This window comes from Echinops telfairi, unplaced genomic scaffold, assembly GCF_000313985.2.
Source record: "Echinops telfairi isolate 266 unplaced genomic scaffold, ASM31398v2 ScPeMD7_5868;HRSCAF=6743_0, whole genome shotgun sequence".
Taxonomy (NCBI): Eukaryota; Metazoa; Chordata; class Mammalia; order Afrosoricida; family Tenrecidae; genus Echinops; species Echinops telfairi.
This window is the reverse complement of record NW_022109767.1, coordinates 14,439,792-14,459,495: the sequence shown is the minus strand read 5'-3', so window position 1 is coordinate 14,459,495 and position 19,704 is coordinate 14,439,792. Positions and strand designations below refer to the sequence as shown.

Genomic DNA, 19,704 nt, shown 5'->3' with positions numbered 1-19,704 from the left:
AAGACGTTACTTTGAGCACTAAGGTGTGCCTGACCCAAAATACAGTATTTTCAATGGCCTCCCATGCAATATGAAAGACAGATATTGAGTACGGAAGACATTTGAATTACAGTGCTGGCAAAACCTGTTGAAAGTACCATGGACTGCCAAAGGAACAAACACACAAAGAAGTACCACCAGAACACTCCTTAGAAGCAAGGATGGAAACTTCTCCTCACATACTTGGACGTGGCAGGAGAGATCAATCCCTGGAGAAGGACATCACGTAAATTTGAAGGGGCACAAACCCGAGGAAGACTCTTGCCAGGATGGATTGCGACAATGGGCTCAAGCAGAAGAGTGGTGAGGAAGGCGCAGCGTTCCCGTCTCTCGTACATAGGGGCGCTATGAGTTGGAACCAACTGGATGGTGCTTACCAATGACAAATATGAAATATTCACTTTGCCTCCTACAACAGCCCTATGTTACTGCAAAGAATATTAAGACCCAATTTTTCTAGGTCATTCTGTCATGCATCCTTTGCATTTATTTGAAAAGTTTCTGTGAAACATTTAAGCATAAATCCACAGCACAATATCTATTCAAATACACCATCAATATTATTTAAGGCTCATTCTTAATATCTAATCTAAAAAAAAAAACCCTCTATTTTCCTTTTACAGTGGATTTCAACCTTCCTAATGCCACGACCCTTTAATAATTTCTCATGCGGTGGTGACCCCCAACCATAAAATTATTTTCACTGCTACTTCATAACTGTAATTTTGCTACTGTTATGAATCAGGCCACCCCTGTGAAAGGGTTGTTCGACCTGCAAAGGGTTGCAACCCACAGGTTGAGAACTGCTGTCTTATACTGTATAACAATAATAAACTCAATGTGTAACAAACAACTAATTTAATATTGTCATACATTTTCATGTATAACAATAATAAACTCAACTTTATGTTTTTGGTTCCCCAAATTACACAAAATATACATTAATTAATTTATTCAAATAAAAACAAAATTATTTATGCAATTCCAGAAACCAAACACACTATCATTGACTTGCTGCTGACTCACAGAAACCTTAATAGGACAGGCTAGAACTGCCCCTGTGAGTTTCCCAGACTGTTCATGGATGTCAAAAGCACCGTTGTTTTCAGGTGGATGACTGGTGCAGCACAGCCCAACACACGACCACCCAGGCTCCTCAACAATTAACTTATTCAAAATATGAAGTTCTTTTTGAATTATCCAGTATATTTTTCAATCCATTAGCCTCAGGTTATTAAAAGAAGATGGCCTAGTATTGACAGCAAAACTCAAAATCATTTCACCATCTGATTTAATGAGTTTTATGTATGAAAAGCTTTATAAAAAAAACAAACACCAAAGATTACATTGTGATTTGAGATTGCATGCCAATGTTCTATGAAAGAAAACATGAATATTTTTAATTATAAATTAATAAATGATGAATTGAACCCTAGCCAAAGTGTTTAAAATTCAACCGCCACCTCAGGCATCAAAGACAAAAACAAAAACAAAAAAATCATATCATTGTGAATGAGGGGGTATGCGGAGTGGGGCCCCAGGGCCCATCTGTGGGAAACTGGACATCGCCTTGCAGAAGGGCTGCGGGGAGGAGACAAGCCAGTCAGTGTGCAGTGTAGCAATGATGAAACATGCAATTTTCCTCTAGTTCTTGAATGCTTCCCCCCCCCCATTCTTGAATGCCTCCTCCCCCCGCCCACTATCATGATCCCAATTTGATCTTACAAATTGGGCTAGATCGGATGATGTACACTGGTACAGATAGGAACTGGAAACACAGGGAATCTAGGGCAGATGATCCCTTCAGGACCAGTGGTGAGAGTGGTGATACCTGGATGGTGGAGGGAAGGTGGGGTAGAAAGGGGGAACAGATTACAAGGATCTACATATGACCTCCTCGCTGGGGGATGGACAACAGGAAAGTGGATGAAGGGAGACATTGAATAGTGTAAGATATGACAAAATAATAATAATTGATAAATTATCAAGGGTTCATGGGGGAGGGGGGAGGGGGGAGGGAGGGGGAAAATGAGGAGCTGATACCAAGGGCTCAAGTAGAAAGCAAATGTTTTGAGAATGATGATGGCAACATATGTCCAAAGGTGCTTGACACAATGGATAGATGGATGGATGGATTCTGATAAGAGTTGTACTAAACCCCAACAAAATGATTTTTTAAAAAAAGATACAGCGCCAGTGCAGTGCTTTGAGTAATTCTGTCCATGTGAGGATGTGATTCTGGTTGTGATGCCATGGATCAGGAGGAACACAGTGATCCAGAACCACATACCATGAAAGTACACGTAAACACGGATGAAGTCTGATTAGCTGTAGGTTATAATCAATGCCAATCTCTGTTTACATGCCTCTCTAATTCTGTGAAGGACACTGGTGACACGGGCTGCTGAACAAGAGACTCCAGTTCCAACCCATCAATCACTCGGTAGGAGAAAGAGCAGGCAGTCTGCTTGTGTGAAGCTTGACTGTCTTGGAAACTCTATGGGGCAGTTCTATTCTACCATAGAAGGTCAGTATGATAGAGGGTCAGATACAGGGCAGCTACAAGTTGGAATTGGCTGGATATCCCAAGCAACAATAGTCGTGTCAGAAGTTACTTTTGAGATAAGCTGAGTGAAAACTCCACAGAGCTTTTCTGAGGTTATTTTTACAACGTTTATGCGTACATAATTATTTCAAAATATTAAAAAAGTTAAATACTTTCTGGATCTTTACAACTTGCCTAAACACCCTGTTTTATTCTACCAATCCAATTTAGTTTTCTGTGTGATGATAGGGGACACTTTGGAGGACTGAGAAGAACCGGTTTCATTACGTGACTGGCCCAGTGAAAGGTGAAAACATAAGACCACTTATTCAAAACACTATGAATTTCAAGATACCAAGCACGGAACAAGTTGGAATCAAATGTGGGACTCATCTCAACCCGGAGCCCTATGGAACTGCTGGCACAGGTCACATGCTGCAGCTGACCCTGGGAGTGCGGGACCCTTTGATTCACAAGCCGGCCTCGGTAAACAGAGAAACCAAAAAAGCAAACCTATTTGGAAACAGAGTGAACTTGAAACATATAAGTTTGCTGGAAATTCCTGGGCATTTAACCAAAATGGAGAACTAGTATTTATCCATGAAATATGACAAATATTAAGTAGAGCAAACGTCTTTTATGCCTGTCCAGAGTGCAACTTGTGCTGAGCAAGATTTGTTATTTTGTGGAAAATTACATTGTTTAACTAAGTGGCTTTGGCAAAGGTCCTACTGTAGCTTGGAGCCACTTTATTATATGAAATAGTAGCTGTAGTTCCTTTAATAATTTCAAATACATTAAACTAAAGCAAATACAGATAACAAATATTTGATAACCCTTTAAAATAGAACTATTAATACACCAAAGCCTTCTATACTTAAGCGTACTTAAGTATATGGAAGGCTTTATTTTACTCTTATTACTTAAAATAAAGCCTTTATATTTAAATGCACCACTTGTCTGTCAGTTGTTCAACTGTGGTGGTTTGAATGAATATTACTGGAAGAGTTATTATCTGTAGCTCCTATAATTTATGTGCTAGGAATAAGCCCACATGTTATTCAGCTACTAATCAAAAGTTCGATAGTTCAAAGCAATTTAATCTCCAGAGGAAAAGGTCTGAGGATGTGCTTCTATGAAAACTGTTATGTGCAGGTGAGTTGATCTCACCTGGGGGAGACCCTATAGGGCAAAGTAGAATTACTGTATAGAGTTTCTTAGGCTATAATCTTTATGGGAGGAGATTGTCAGACCTTTTCTCCTATAGAGGAGCTGGTAGTTTTGGTAAGCCACCAAGCACTAACCCACCACGCCACCACTACTTCAGTAAAGACTGAAGCCAAGGAAGTCCTCAAAGAGAGTTCTCCTCTTATGTGGGGTCCCACAAGTCAACACAGAACTGACAGCAACCGACAACAGAAAGACATTGTTGTGAGAGATTGAGCTCACATCTCCCTGACTTCACACTCATTTTTCTGTACTTCCTAAGTCCTCTTATAAAGTTTGCTTAGTTATCTGAAAGGACAACAAAATATACCTATTGAGAAATGGTAAATACTTAAAATATTTTGCCGATAACAAATATGTAAAAAAAACCATATCAGTACTAGCAAAATGAGGATGCAAAGCAATGTGAGAATCCCTTTCCCACTAAGTTTTTTTTGGGGGGGAGGGGGATTGGGTGAGGGGGGAGCAGGGCCCAGCAAAATCAATTTCAGGAATACCTTTTTGAAAGGTCTAAACTTTACCCAGCATCAAGAATCTTATGATATGTCAGAAGGTGTACAAATGAGTATATGATCACTCAATTAATTTACACTGTTCAATTCAGGGTGAAACTCCAAAGCTATTTCACTTTGAACATGACATATTTAGTTTCTGCAGCACAGAAAAAGCTTACGTTAAGGCAAGTCCTAGGATAACTCAGGAAAAAGCGGAACTGCTTCAAAGTTCACACCTAGAAGTGCACATCTAGGAAATAGATAATACACACCAGAAGATACGGCACAACATTTAACAATCATTCTTTTTTTCCAATAGCCTTGAATAGTTCAAAATTATAAATAACTAATTATTTAGATGATTTTATAATATTATAACCTTTATTGCTTCCTTTAAAGATGGGCTGTAATTATCATTTCTCTGATCAATTTAAAATATTCATGTCAATTAACGTATACTGTCAAAAAGATAACAGGAAGGCTATTTTTACTGTTATGTTTGTAAATGCTCTTATAAATTTATATATAAATTTATTACGTAAGTTTTTCTGAATGTGATACTTATTTTCCTGAGATACCACTTAGTGAAAACATAGATGTAGTCTGAGGATTTTTAAAAGCACAGACAATAAATTAAATATAAACTTGATTAAGAAAATTGAAATATTACACTTACTTGGCAGGGGAGACACCATGATCACGAAGGTGGTTTTCCCCGGGCGAGGCTTCTCCATTGCTCTCCATACGTGCTGACCCTGTGATTTCCCCAGATGTGGGAAACTCGACTGCATAATTTGTGGGAGTGGGGGACTGCGTTCGCGCTCTCCCTTGAAAAAAGAAAAGAAAATTAAAATATTAAAACACACACTTTGATTATTGTTATAGAATATTAATATAGATCTTGGAAGATGGATCATTATTAAAATAGAGCTTTTTGTCTTTTGATCAATATATTTTGGGTTTTTTACTTTTTTTAAGTATACTATAATTAGTTAACTTATCTTGCACTGAAAGAAAATTAACTTCTTTCCAATTTTTCATTAGCCTTAACTACTGTAATACATTATTTACACACTTGTCCAATTATGTATTATCTTATATTGAATTGCTGGGAATGGATTTTTAGACCAAAGACAATGAATAAAATTTTTAGTGATAAATGGGACATTATGACATAAGTGTATTATTTTATTTCTAAATCCAATTGACTAACAGTTGCTCAAAGTGCATAATAGCGTCTTAATCCCATTACCATGACTGCTGTAATTATTTGGGTTTGCAGATTCTTTTTTCTGCTTCTTTTATCTCAAATTTTACTCAAGAGTCAAAATCATACTGGTTCAAGTATTCGATACTTTTAATGCAGTTTAGTATCTGCTAAAATGAGCTCTGTGATTATTCTCATAGGAAACATGCTAGACCACTGTATCACTAGAGTCATTTCATGCTTCGTGTTGCTATTTTTGTTCGAGCAGAACGTCTCCAGAGGCCTTTTTGGCTGTGATGTTATTTGAAGCACATCTCCAAATTGTTCTCACATGAATCCACTGAAGGGGTTCGCTGAGCATGCCTCAAAAGAGGTGAAGGTAACCGAGTCTAAGACATTATTTGCCAGAGATTTTAAAAAAAACACCCAGACGGGATTCAATATAGATTATAATAGCATAGTTCCTCCCAAGTGTATTAATTTAGACATACTTATAGCTAATACCACAGGGGCTATTTTAGAGATAAGCAATACAGCTATCTTTAATATTCTTATGAAAATAAATGATTTTAAAAATAGTTCACAGGAAAAAAGTGGATCTTGTGCAGGAGTTAAAAAGTAATTGTGAAGGAAACAACATTTAGAAAAATGCTCTGAGCTCTAACCATATATAATAATAATTCAACTCGAGTAACGCAAACTCTAATTATAAAAACCTCAGTGGTAAACTTAGCCAACTATATGGAATTAATTTGTATAATTCCTACCTGACTTCAGCTATATCACTTGGAAATGAGATTGCATGTATTGAGGCATTTGTTCCCCCTAAGGATATATTAAATGGTTTTCTGAGATAAAATTACTATGGGAGGTAAGTGATCAGCTGAGGAGTCAGAGGTCCGGATAATGTAAGTGATTTTTCCCCAAGGGCACAGCACTGCTAAGCAGTCCACAGGGAGTAGAAGCCAATCCCCTAAATCCAGATACAATTGCTATCCAAGTCCTTTCCACTTGGTCTTTTATATTATTTTTCTCCCACTAGTTTTACTGCAACCATGCTGAGAGTAACTATTTTTTCTCACCAAGATAATTCAGATATAGCTGGGCCAGGCAAAGGGAGAATCATGTGTGATTAAATGCCTCAGGTATTGATAGAGCTATAATAATTGCTAGCTAGATATTAAAACATTTCCACATGAAAAATAGAACTTTGGGAACTAGAAGGTCAATCTTGAAGAAGCCTGATGAATTCTCTTGAGGAATATATTAACAAGATATCCCACTGCACTCATATATCAACACCGGATTTCTTTAAAAATATATCCTCATGTGTTCAAGAGAATCGGTTTTCATCAATTATAATGTCAACAATAGGAACCAATTCTAAATGGATTCTAGTATATAGATATATATGCTGAGAATAGTGTGAATTTAAAAATGTGTTTCGAAACAATACTCAATCACAGAGGAAGACATTTTTTATGAAAACTCTATTTGATTGTATACATAATGTGATCTTAGTTTTTGAAAGCACACATGCACACATTTGTGGCTATATTCAGAAACATATAGGAGACAATTAACCTATTTAATTCTTGTAGAGCCTTTATAAAAAAAGATATTACCTATGTTATTGTTGTAGAGCCATTTGTAAAAAAGTATGTTCTGAAGTGTATAATAAATACACACTTTCCAATCCTGAAAAAAAGTATATGTGTGCATAGTATTTTCTACTATATTTACACTAGATATATAATATATTAGATAATATTATATATATGATTTTCCAGTCTTATTACAGAGTTCCTGGATTAATGTTTTAATACTTTATATTTGAATATTTTAAACAATTTTTCTAGTATTGAAGTAAATGTTTTCTTTTTATAAATGGCATTATCATCACTCTAAGTACATAAGTATACATCAATAATGCTCATTTAAGGAAATTAAAAGAGTAAGAAAAGCTAATTTAAATTATAAAATTTTGAACTGTGTGCTAAAACATCTGTCTTGATTAATCTAGGGAAAACTAGATTACAGTTAGGTGAATTATTTGACTATATACAGCTCAAAATTTAGATAGGTCAAATTTCTACTCTGATTATGCAGATGTTTTAAAAATCGTTTACTATTTTGAAAAAAGGATTGTAAAAAACATGAGAAATTCGATGAAAACCAAAAAGCCTACATAAGACTCAATCACCATAATCAGTAGACCTTGAAACAATTAAAATGGCATTGAGCAAACAGAAAAGGAATCAGAAAACCCAGGGCTCATACAAACTATGTGAAAGTGAAATTCATATTTACATATGTTAACATAGTTTGGAGAGTTATTTCTCCTAAGGAAAAGAAGTATTTCTTTTTTGCATCAAACTTGTGTGGCTTTTGGAATAACTAAATGAGACAATATGTGTACATGGCTTTTCAGAGGACCTCACGTAAGTACTCAGCTGGAAATATGAGGCTGACTGTAGTATGGTCATGGCTGTTACTCCTATGTATGGATAGTCATGCTATTTTTGTTCAAGCAGTAATAATCATAGTTATTTCACTGTTCACATGAAACTGTACCATGTAAGAAAGATCCTATTTTTATCCCAGTAGTTTTTCTACTTAATATTATTTTCTGTGTGTTTTGCCAAAGTAAACTTTTCCCAAAGCATGTACTTGGTTATTCAGTGATGCATCTGACAAATCTAAGACGGAAACAGAAAATGTATTTTCTGCCCCACTAGGAGGTGAATATTCCCAATGAAAAGACATTTAAAACGATCATAGGATTTTAAAAATTTTAACAACTTGAGTTAATAGTAAAACTAATTATATACTCTGCATTGTGTTTGCCTACCCCAAAACTTTCCTATTTCTAGATTCCATAGCTCTACGTTTATACATCCACCATTTGATGGTCAATTTCTTGCACTGTGGTGGCTTGTGAGTTGCTATGTTGCTGGAACCTTTGCCACTGGGATTTCAAATAGCAACCGGATCTTCCATGGGGGGCAGAATCCCAGATTAAGACGACTAATAAGAAGCAGCTGGTTCACTTGTGAAGGCTTGTCAATGGATACCCTCCTAACAGCATTGGTGCACTCTTTGTTACGATGCTAGAAGGTAAGCCACTCAGGTTAGAAAGGACCCAAATAAGGAATAAAGTTTTAGGTTTGTTTACTGATTAAGTGGGTGGGTGGGGTCAGTCTCAAAAAGAGAAGAAACAGCTACAGACATCTACTAGTAATCCTAAGGTGGACTGCATTAAGTAGGAAATTTGGAGTTTGGGAAATTGGAATTAAAAATGAAATAGAATACATAAAGAGCAATATCCTAATCATCAGTGAGTTGAAATGGACTGACGTTGGCCATTTTGAGTCAGAAAATAATATGATTTATGATAAAGTAAGCTGAAAATTGTAAGAGGAAATGAATCATACTTATCATTAAAATAGCATTTCAATGTCTATGCTGAAATACAGTGGTGCCTGTGACAGGATAATATGCACACCCATACTGGAGGACAGGCAACAGGGCCATGCTTTGCTTGCTAAAACTGAGGCAGATTTAAAGCTCAAGGACTGCAGCTTTCAGTATGGATTCCAAAAACCCAAATCCTCACAACTGAACCAATAAGTAACAACATCATAAACAGAAAAAAGATGGAAGTTGTCAAGCCCTCCATCTTACATGGAACCACAGCTAATGCTCATGGAAGCAGCAGTTAAGAGATCAAACGATGCCTTACATTGGCTAAATCTGTTGCACACGATCTCTTAATGTGTTGAAGAGCAAATAGTTCACTTTTAAAACTAAGATGAACCTGACCCAAGTCATGTTATTCTTAGTATTCTAATTTGTATGTTAAAGTTGGACAATGGATAAGGAAGACTGTAGAATAATCTATGCATTTGAATTATATTGCTGGTGAGAATTCTGAAAGAACCATAGAATATCCAAAGAACAAACATATATATCTTGGAAAAAATGTAGCCAAAATGCTTCTTCAAAGCAAGGGTTTTTAGACTTCACCTAATGTACTTTGGACATGTTATCTGGAGAGACCAGTCCCTGGAGAAGGACATTCTACTTGGTAAAGTAGAGGAGCAGATGAATTGACACTGTGGCTGTAACAATGGGAGTTAATACATATAATATATATATATAATTTCCTAGTTTAATCACATTAAGCAGAATTGCACAATTGCTACTATGATCAATCTACAAACACTCTTTTCCTTCCTGGACTCCTTGACAGTCAGTCTCCCTTTTACAGCCCCACCGCCCCCATACACATTTTACCCCACACCTGGAACACTTGTTCTGTTTGCTGTCCCGATAGGTTCATCAATTCTGGGTTTCTAATACCAAAAAAACCCCAGGAAAACATATAGCAAACTTCAGGAGGATGACCCCCAATGACATAACACCTCTGATATAAATCCCAATATGAACAAACAGAAAACAAACACAGACAGAAAATGCTGAAAACCCTGCATGCATCAGAGGGATCAACTGACAAGGATTTAACTGTTCAACTCAGGTTTATCCCTTTGAGCATCTATACTTATATTTCCAATGCACTGTTTAGTAACCACTCTCCTCTCATCCCTCAATTATGAATGCAGAGTGTTCACTGAAGGCTTATTTCCTACGTAGTTCTCATACATATATGGTGAGTTCTCACTGTCAACCACAGCCTCCACAAACAGGATTCTCACAATTTAAGGTCTGGTACTAATCTCTCCTTGGATTTCGGATTATATGATTTACAATCCTTCAGTGACTGGTGTTGGTGTGCTTCTTCCATGTGGACTTAGTTGACATCTCACTTAGATGGCTGCTTGTTTGGAGACAAGCCTTTAAGATCCCAGATGCTATTTTATCTGATAGTAAGGCACCATCTAATTTCTTCACCACATTTTGCTATAGCATCCATATTTTCTGTATTCCCTTTCTGAGGGCATGTTTTGGGCAGGGTTGTGATGTAAGAACTACGTAATTATTCTTAAATTGGAGATAGAATTTAGTAAAAGCCCAAACCCATTCCTAGATGTATGTGTGTTTTTATCTGCCTTTGGCTCCCTTTCAAAACCTCCTTGGTAATGTTATGCTAGAGTCTTATTAATCATTTCCTGGGGCATGACTATCTTCTGTTAATATTGTCTTTGATTAGCGCCTGGTACTAACTTTTAAAGCCCTGCTGAGAGAGGGATATTGGACCAATGTAAGCTAACTTCATATCACATTACCTGAATTATTTACTTGGACAGAATCAGTCCTTCGTGGTTGGGCCCTATTTACACAAACAATGGGGTTAATTGTTAGGGAAATTTTATAATAACAATCACTGAGAACGTCAATCACAGGTTTGTTGGAATAATGTATATCTGAGTACAGCAGATAGGGCATTAATGCAGCAAGGCCATTTGTCTGCCTACCAACAGTTCAACAGTTTGGATACAGCTGTCTTCCACTCCCTCAAACATCATGAAATGTTCGACTTAAGTCTTTGGGTTACAAGTGTGTCTGAGGTAGATTACAGTTTACCCAGGGGAGTTTCTGAATTGGATCTCACTGGTGCAGGCTCTGAAGCATGCCATGCACCTTGTTGATCCAGGATTTAATGTTCCAGCCTTCCAGGATGTACTCAGAAGCCTAGGTCAATGTGGCTTATTTGGTACATACCCCGAGGGATACTCCCCCCTAGGGTCCCTAAAAGCATCTTCAGTCATTCTTTTCCCCAACTGAGGTCAGCTGTCCCCCTATTCCTATCAAGAGACATGCACCCGTGTTCCCCCAGACGTGTTTGCTCCCTTCTCTCCTGACTTGTTTTTCCTATTAGTATCCCTCGTGCCTCTGATAGAGCTGTCTACCTGTCCAGGAGGACCTCCTCATAGCTTAACATGGTGGCCACTCAGTAGACTACATCCCTTTTCCCTACCTTGACCATTTGTTCCCAGCTGATGTGAGGCATCCTTTGGCAAAGTGACCTTCAAAATACATACCTAGAACAGATGGTGTATGGTTCATTGGCTCCTGTCAGGCTCTCTACCAGGCTGGCTGGCCCTCCTGGCCAGCAGACTGGATGCCCTACAACCCTGAGTTTGTGCCCATTCTGATGCTTGCTCCTACGGAAGTGGACTCATACAGAATTTTTCCTTTTGTGATGGACTAACTTCACTCAGCATAATGTCTTCCAGATCTCTCAACTTCTAGAGGTGTTTCATAGTTTCATCGCTCTTTTTTAAGGATGCCTAGTATTCTACTGTGTGTAACTAACTTTTTTTTTAAATACAAAGTACGTTTTCAACTTCTTGCTATTGTGAACTGTGCTGCAATGAACATGGGGGAACATACATCTGTTCGTCATGTTTCTTATTTCTTTTGGAGATATGCCCAGTAATGGTATTACTGAGTCATATGGTATTTCTATTGCCATCTGTTTTAGGAATTGCCATATTGCCTTCCAGAGTGGCTGTACATATTCACAAGCCCACCAGCAGTGGACAAGAGTTCCAATCTCACCACACCCTTGCCAGCATTTGTTGTTCTCATTTTTTTGTTTGTTTTTTAATTGGGTTGCAGTTAGAGGTTTTCAATGGTACATCATGATAGTTTTGATTTGCATTTCCTGGTTGGCTAGTGAATGGGAGCATTTCTTCGTGTGTTTATTAGCCACTCCAGTGTCACCCTTTGTGAATCGTCTTTGCCCACCTTCTCAGAGTTGTTAGCTTTTTTGTTGTTGTGGGCTTGTATTATGCAGTAGATTTTAGTAATTAGTCCTTTGTCACTAAATATCTTTGCTCAATCTGTGGGCGCTCTTTTTACTCTTTTAATGAAGTCTTTCAATATACACATGTTTTATTTTTTTAATAAATACCACTCATCTATTTTGCCTTCCTGATAGCTTGTGTATTCCCTGAACTAGGGAACTTAAATTAGTCTCTATTTTCTCATTTGTAATCCCATTAAATTTGGGTTTTACATTTAGGTCTCTGATCCATCTTGAGTTTGTTTTTGTGTGTGGGTGAAATATGGATCTTGATGCATTCTTCTGCAGATGGATAGCCAGTTTTCCCAGCACCTTTATTGAAGAGGGCATTTGCTTCCCATTTAATGCTTATTGAGCCTTTGTCAAAAATCAGTTGCCTGGATGTTTTTCTTACTGGAATTCTGTCCTGAGCCATTGGTCCGTGTCTCTATCAGTATACCAGCACCAGGCTGCTTTGACAACTGTGGCTGTAAAGCAGGTTTGAAGGTAAGGGACTGGAAGACCACCAACTGTGTTCTTCTTTTAGGGGGTTATTGGCCTATCCTGGGCTTCTTCCTCTTCATATGTAGTCGGTAATTAGTTTTTCCATTTCTTTAAAGAATAACGCTGGAATTTGGATCAGGATTGCATTGAATTTGTAGATTGCTTTAGGTAGTATTAACATTTTTACAACGTTGAGTCTTCTGATCCATAAATATGGGATATTATTCAATTTTGTAGGCCCCTTTGGTTTCTTGTCGTAATGTCTATAATTGTCTTTGTGCAGGTCTTCTGTCTTTGGGGTAGGGCTATTCTTAGGGATTTGTGTTTCGTGGCTATTGTGAATGCATTGTTCCCTTGACGTCTGTTTTTGCACTCTCATCACTGAATATAGAAATCTAATTGATTTCTGCTTGTTAACCTTATATCCTGCTACTCTACGAAACTCCCCTATTGTTTCCAGAAATCCTATTGTGGACACTTACGATTCTCAATATATAAAATTATATGGTCTGCAAATAGTGAAAATGTCATGTCTTTGCCCAATTGTACTCCATTGTTTTCTTGCTGTTATTTTGTGGTGCTGGCTAGGCCTTCTAGGACAATGTTGAATAAAAGTGGGGACAAGGGACATCCTTGTTGGGTTCCTTTATTCAGTGGAAATGCTTCCAGCTTTTCTCCATTGAGTGTAATATTGACTCTTGGTTTTTCATATATGGCCTTTATAGCGTCGAGGATTTTCCTTTCTAATCCTGTCTTCTTCAGAGCTTTCATTTGGAATAGGTGTTGGATATTGTCAAATGCTTTTTTCTGCATCAATGGATATGCTCAAATGGTTCTTACCCTTTTTCTTTTTAATATGGTGGATTACATTAATTTTTTTTAAATATTGAACATCCCTGCATTCTTTGTATGAATCCCACTTCTTTATGATATATTGTTGGATTCTACTTGCCAAGATTTTGTTGAGAATGTTTGCATCTATGTTCATGAGGGATATCAGTCTGTAGTTCTTTATTCTGGGGGGTCTTTGCCTGGTCTTGGTATCAATGTTATGCTGGCTTCGTAGAATGAATTTGGGAATTTGCTGTCCCTTTCTATATACTGGAAGAGGTTGTTTAGGATTGGTGTCAGCTCTTCTCTGAATACTTGGTAGAATTCTCTTGTAAAGCCCTCTGGACCGAGGCTTTTTAGTTGGGAATTTCTTGATGCCCTTGTCCATTTTTTCTTTTGAAATGGGTCTGTTCAAGTTCTTAATGCCCATATGTGTTACTTTGGGAAAAGAGTGATTTTCGATTTGTCTATGTACTCCAAAGTATTGAATTTTTTGGAATACAGTCCTTAAAAATACTGCATTGTTAATTTTTTTATTTCATTTGGATTTGTTGGGACTCCTTCTGTTTCAACACTAATTCTATATATTGCTGTGTGCTCTTTCTTTGCCTTTGTTAATGGACTCAAACTAAGAACAGTTGTAAGGGTTTTGCAAGACCTCGCAGTTTCACTCTTTGTAAGTTATGAGGGTTGCTAGCCATCAGAACCAACTGCACAACAGCTCACAACAACCAAAATATGCCCCAAGCACTCACACGAATGCTGACAAAATTGAAGAATTCTACGTAATGCAACAGTCTGAAATAAATAAACCATAGTGTCGAGATGCATAATTACTGGTGTCCTAAACACTAATTTTGAAGATGACATTAAAATGGATGATGTTGTTCAGAAATGTGACCTTCTTGTTAAAAATGAAGACTTTAGGATGAATTCAACTCCAATCAAACAAGAATCCTCAAAACTGAACCAATAGACAGACATAGAGAAGAGATTGAAGTTGCTAAGAATTTCATTTTATTTGAATCCACGATCAACACCTATGTAGACAGCAATCAAAAAATCAGATGATACCTTGGATTGGGCAAATCTGTTGCACAAGACCTCTGTAAGGCATTAGAAAGGAAAGCTATCACTTTGATGACTACTTTGTGTTTACCAGAGCCATAGTGCTTTCAGTGGCCTCACATGCATGTGGACGCTTGGCCATTGCTGAGGAAGACTGTAGAAGGACTGAGGCCTTTGAATTATGGCCTTGACAGAGAATGCTGAAACCATCATGGACAGCCAGAGGAAAAAACATCTGTCTGGTTAGAGATAAAACCATAATGTTCTTCAGAGAAGAGATATTGTCACATTGTCAGTGGAAGAAGAATAGCTTCAAATAGATGTATTGACAGTAGCTGCAACAATGGGCCTAAACATAACAAATGATGGTGCTGACGGCATCTATTCCTGCTGTGCATAGGGTTACTTTGAGTAAGAACTGAGTCAGTAACACCTAAAAATAGCACTAACATATGAAAATCGTTACTCCCAACCTAAATTAACTTGTGTTTGTCTGGATGTCTCACTACATGCAGTTGAATAGCCAACTTTACTTCCATGCCTTCAATATGTTTACCGTTTAATCCCCATTTTCTGCCTTTTTGTTCTTTTCAAATATGTCCACTGATTCTTTAATGTTATTAACTTACTTCTGAATGGCAACTGGATTTCTAATTAGGAAAACCCTGTGCAAATAATAGTGTTTTCTTTTGAGGCTGTCATCACTTGGTCTCTCTCTCTCTCTCTCTCTTTCTTTTTCTCCCTAAGACCCACCACTTTTCTGTCAGTTTGTCATAGTGTGGTGACTTCTGTGTTACTGTGGTGTTGGAAGCTACCTCAAAAACCCAGCAGTCTGAAACAAGTAGGTTTCAGCAGAGCTTCTAGACTTTAAACAGGCTATGATGAAGGAATAAGTTGTCCACTTCTGAGAAATTAGGCACGGAAACCCTCACAAATAGCAGCAAAACATTCTGAGATACAGCGTTATAACACGAGCCCCTCAGGTCAGAAGGCAGTCAAAATGTAAGGTTGATCATCAGGAAGGGGTCAGAGCAAATCCTTCTGAAACTTCATTGACAAATGAGGCAAACTCAAAATGAAACGAAACGACTCAAATGTCATTTGAATTAAAACTTGGAATGTACAAAGTACAAATCCGGGAAAATGTTAAGTCATGAAAAATGAAATGGAATGCTTAAGGACTGCTAACTTAAGCATTAGTGAGCTGAGATGGACTGGCATTGACTGTTCAATCAGTCACATGGTGTATTATGACAAGAATGAAAAAATCAGAGGGAATGACATATCAGTCATTGCTAAAAAGAAAATTTCTAGATTTATCCTGAACCACAGTGATGTCTGTGATAGAATGACAGTTATATGTGTACAAGGAAATCCAGTCAATAAAACAAGTATTCAAACTTATGTGTGAACCACTAACGCTAGTGCAGCAGAAATAGAAGAGCTTTATAAATGTCTTTTATAACCACTAACGCTAATGAGCAGCAGCAATAGAGAGCTTTATAAATGTCTTCAGCCTGAAATTAGTCAAACATGCATTGATAATTATTGATGTTAGAATGCCAATGTTGGAAACAAAGAAGGATCTGCAGTTGAAAATTATGGCCGTGTTGATAGAAACCAAGCTAGAGATCACAAGACAGAACTTTTCAAGGTCAATAATTTCTTCATAGCAAATGCTTTCTTTCAACAACAAAGCGTAACTGCACACATGGACTCCTCCAGATGGAAGACACAGAAATCAAATTGACTATATCTGTGGGAAGACACAGTGGGGCAGCTCAGTATGAGCCGAGACAACAAGCTCATGGGCTGACTGTGGAACAGACCAACAATTACTCATATATAAGTTCGGAGTGAAGCCGGAGACAATAAACACAAGTCTCTACAATAACCAAAGTATGGCCTTGAGTTGATCCCACCCAGAATTTGAGAACACTCCAGTTTGGAGACACAGTGAATAGTAATCACAGGTGAGCTGATGAGCTGTGGGACAACATCCACTTCCTACACTAAGAAAGCCAAAGGTCATTAAAAGCACAGGAATAGCCTTCCCGGTTGCAGCGCGGAGCGGTGAGAAGCTCTTGCCCAGGCCGCCCAAGGGTCCCCTGCAGGCCGTGCATGTCTTCGGACGGACGCACAGCAAAGGGGAAATGGCATCGTCAAGGTGAACGGGCGGCACCTGGAGGGGATGGAGCCACATACGTTGCAATACAAGCTTCTGGAACCCGTTCTGCTGCTGGGGAATGAGCAGTTTGCTGCTGTGGACGTCCGGGTGGTGGCCACGTGGCCCACATTGATCGATCCGCCAGTCCATCTCCAAAGCCTTGGTTACGTATCACCAGAAACTCGTGCACGAGGCTTCTAAGAAGGAAATCAAAGACATTCTCATCCAGCATGACCGGACCCTGCTCACAGCTGACCCCCCGCGCTGAGAGTCCCAGAAGATCGGTGGCCCCGGTGCCCAGAAATCCTACCGATGATCCCACCTCCAGGAAAGGGCTCTACCTTTATAATAAACAGGAGTTCTGAGAGAAAAACAAAACGAAACAGGAATAGAAGAAAATATCAAAGTGGATGTCAGAAAAGGACTCTCAAACTTGCTCTACATCTTGGAGCAGCTAGGTCTTTGCACATTTCATCATCAAACGTCCTCCTTCACTGCCCTTTGAAATGCTCTGTTCGGCTCTACCCTATTACCTCTTCACAGGGGTGAAATGAAATGTGCAAAGGTCTTGAGTGAGGAAACTGAAACAGAAGTACATGCTTGGCATATCTTAAACGGAAAGAAGTGGAGAAAAAATTCAACCCTTGAGTTGTAATAATGAAAGATTCTATGGGCAAAATATTGAACAGCACAGGAAATATTCAGGGAAGGTCAAAAACATACACAGCAAATACCGAAAATGAACTCTGTGGAGAAGATGGAATACAGGCTGGAACCAAACTTAGTAAAAATCAATCAGCTCCATGCCCAAATGACTTTGCCTGCTGTGCGAGGAGAACTTGGAGCGCTTGATCATGTGCGGGATAACAGCCTTCATTATGGATCGCAAGTCAATGCAAAGAAAGCAAAATGTCCTAACAAGTAGAAAACCAACATCTTCATTGAAAGCCAGGATGTCACTTGAGGATTCAAATGCTCCCAATCCAAGCCAGGCTATTTGTAATTGCTTGATAAGCAAGTGCCAGTTGTGCAAGGAATAAGGAAGAGAGCATAAACAAGGACGCGTTTGAATTAGGGTGTTGGTGATATTGATAGTACCGTGGACAACCAGAACAACAACACGTCTGTCTTAAGAGAAGTGTACCTCACATATTCATTAGATGCCAGGGCGGGGAGACTTCATTTCACACACTAGGCCCGGTCATTAGGCAAGACCAGTCCCTAAGGAATAACATCATGTTGGTAAAGCAGAGTGGCATGAATAAACGAGGAAACCCTCAATGAAATGGATTCTCACACTGGCTGCAACAATGTGATCACATGTAACAGTAAAGGTGAGGCTGACCCAAGATTGGACAGTGTAGACAGTTCAGTTGTACATTAGGTTGCTATGACTCAGAAACAATTTGATGGCACCTAACAAGAAAAACAGTGAACACACACATATATGTTGCACTTGATCTTAGCCAAAAGAGCAAGAAGTGATAACATAATATTTTGAAAGCATAATAGTTATACATATGTATATGATTATAAGGTTAGGAAACATTTATCATATGAAAAATGAGTCGTATAAAAAGAGGCATCTATAGAATCAGAAATATTTTCCTTGAAAAAAATAGAAGGGGGAACCTTCTTTCGTGAAACTTCATATAGTGGGGACTAACAAAAAATAGTCATCTTGAATCATGATTCATAGAAAAACAGTCAAGTAATCCTCTCATTAAGACAGATCAGCTATTTGCAATGTAAGAAAAGTCAAATAATTATAAAATGAACGAAGTGTAAGACTGCTCCTAAAATATCTACTAGTAGAAATTAACAGAAACATGAAAGAAAAACATTAAATATGAGTAAAATGCTTACAACAAATCAAGCATAGAGCAGAGGAGGAAAGTTGTACATAATGTACTCACTCTCAATTCAATTTTATTGAAAAGCATTTATAAAAATGAAATAATCTCAAGTAAAAATGAAAAGGAGCATAAGAGATATAAGTGCACAGAGGAAAAGCAAAGGTTGAAATAAAAAGGTACCAGACTCAGTATGGAATAAATAAGCAAATTATCCTATTAAAAATGATCAAATTAAGATGTCCCAAACTTGCAGGTGTACAGTCGATGCCGACTCATCGTGACCCGATAGGGTAGAGCAGAAGAATCCCTGTGAGTTTCTGAGACTGACTCCTTATATAAGCCCCATCGAAATGTGCAAGCCTCCTTTTCTGCCCCGCCGTCTGCGGTGGGGCTGCCGCCAGGATGCACCTCTTCGTGAAGACCACCCTCTCGAGGTCGAACCCTCGGACATGATAGAGAACGTGAAGGCCAAGATCCAGGACCAGGAGGGAATTCCTCCTGCTCTACAGCGGCTGATCTCTGCTGGCGAGCAGCTGGAAGGTAGACACACCTTGTCTGACCACAGCACTCAGAAGGCGTCCACTCTTCAGCGTGTGCTCAGACTTTGTGGCGGTGCGAAGAAAAGGAAGAAGTCTTACCCCACTGCCAAGAAGAACAAGCATAAGAGAAGGAAAGTGAAGCTGGCCGTCTTAAAATGCTGTAAGGTGGATGAAAGTGCCAAAATCAGCCGCCTTCGGCCCGAGTGCCCTTCGGACGCGTGTGGGGCCAGGGTTCTCATGGCCAGCCACTGTGCGGTCTGACCTACTGCTTCAGCTGTACTGGTTAACAAAGGCCATGAACATTGCTTAAAAATGTGCTAAGTATCATTGAACATCAATTTTGTTGAAACATACCTAAAGTGAAGATTGAACGGTATGGTGTTTGTTTAATGACGACGATATTGAAAGCTCAATAGATCATTTTGTTGTTGTTGTTGAGGGTACATATAAAAGAGCATGTACCAAGGGGCAATGTCTAC

The 19,704-nt window shown here is 38.5% G+C and overlaps 1 protein-coding gene and 1 non-coding gene across 2 annotated transcripts; both read left to right on the top strand.

The window, feature by feature from the left end:
* Positions 1-4,973: 4,973 nt before the first annotated feature.
* On the top strand, positions 4,974-5,136 carry LOC115871471. Its single transcript, XR_004047318.1, has one exon. It is a non-coding gene; the product is annotated as a U1 spliceosomal RNA (small nuclear RNA).
* Positions 5,137-19,036: 13,900 nt separating this feature from the next.
* LOC101647008 (ubiquitin-40S ribosomal protein S27a-like) lies at positions 19,037-19,486 on the top strand. The gene has a single exon (XM_045295758.1). It carries the CDS (start codon positions 19,037-19,039, stop codon positions 19,484-19,486), a length of 450 nt encoding a protein of 149 aa, XP_045151693.1.
* Positions 19,487-19,704: the final 218 nt, after the last annotated feature.

Excerpts from the sequence above, each read along its gene's own strand:
- LOC101647008 (XM_045295758.1), top strand. The coding sequence starts at position 19,037 with ATGTGCAAGCCTCCTTTTCTGCCCCGCCGTCTGCGGTGGGGCTGCCGC.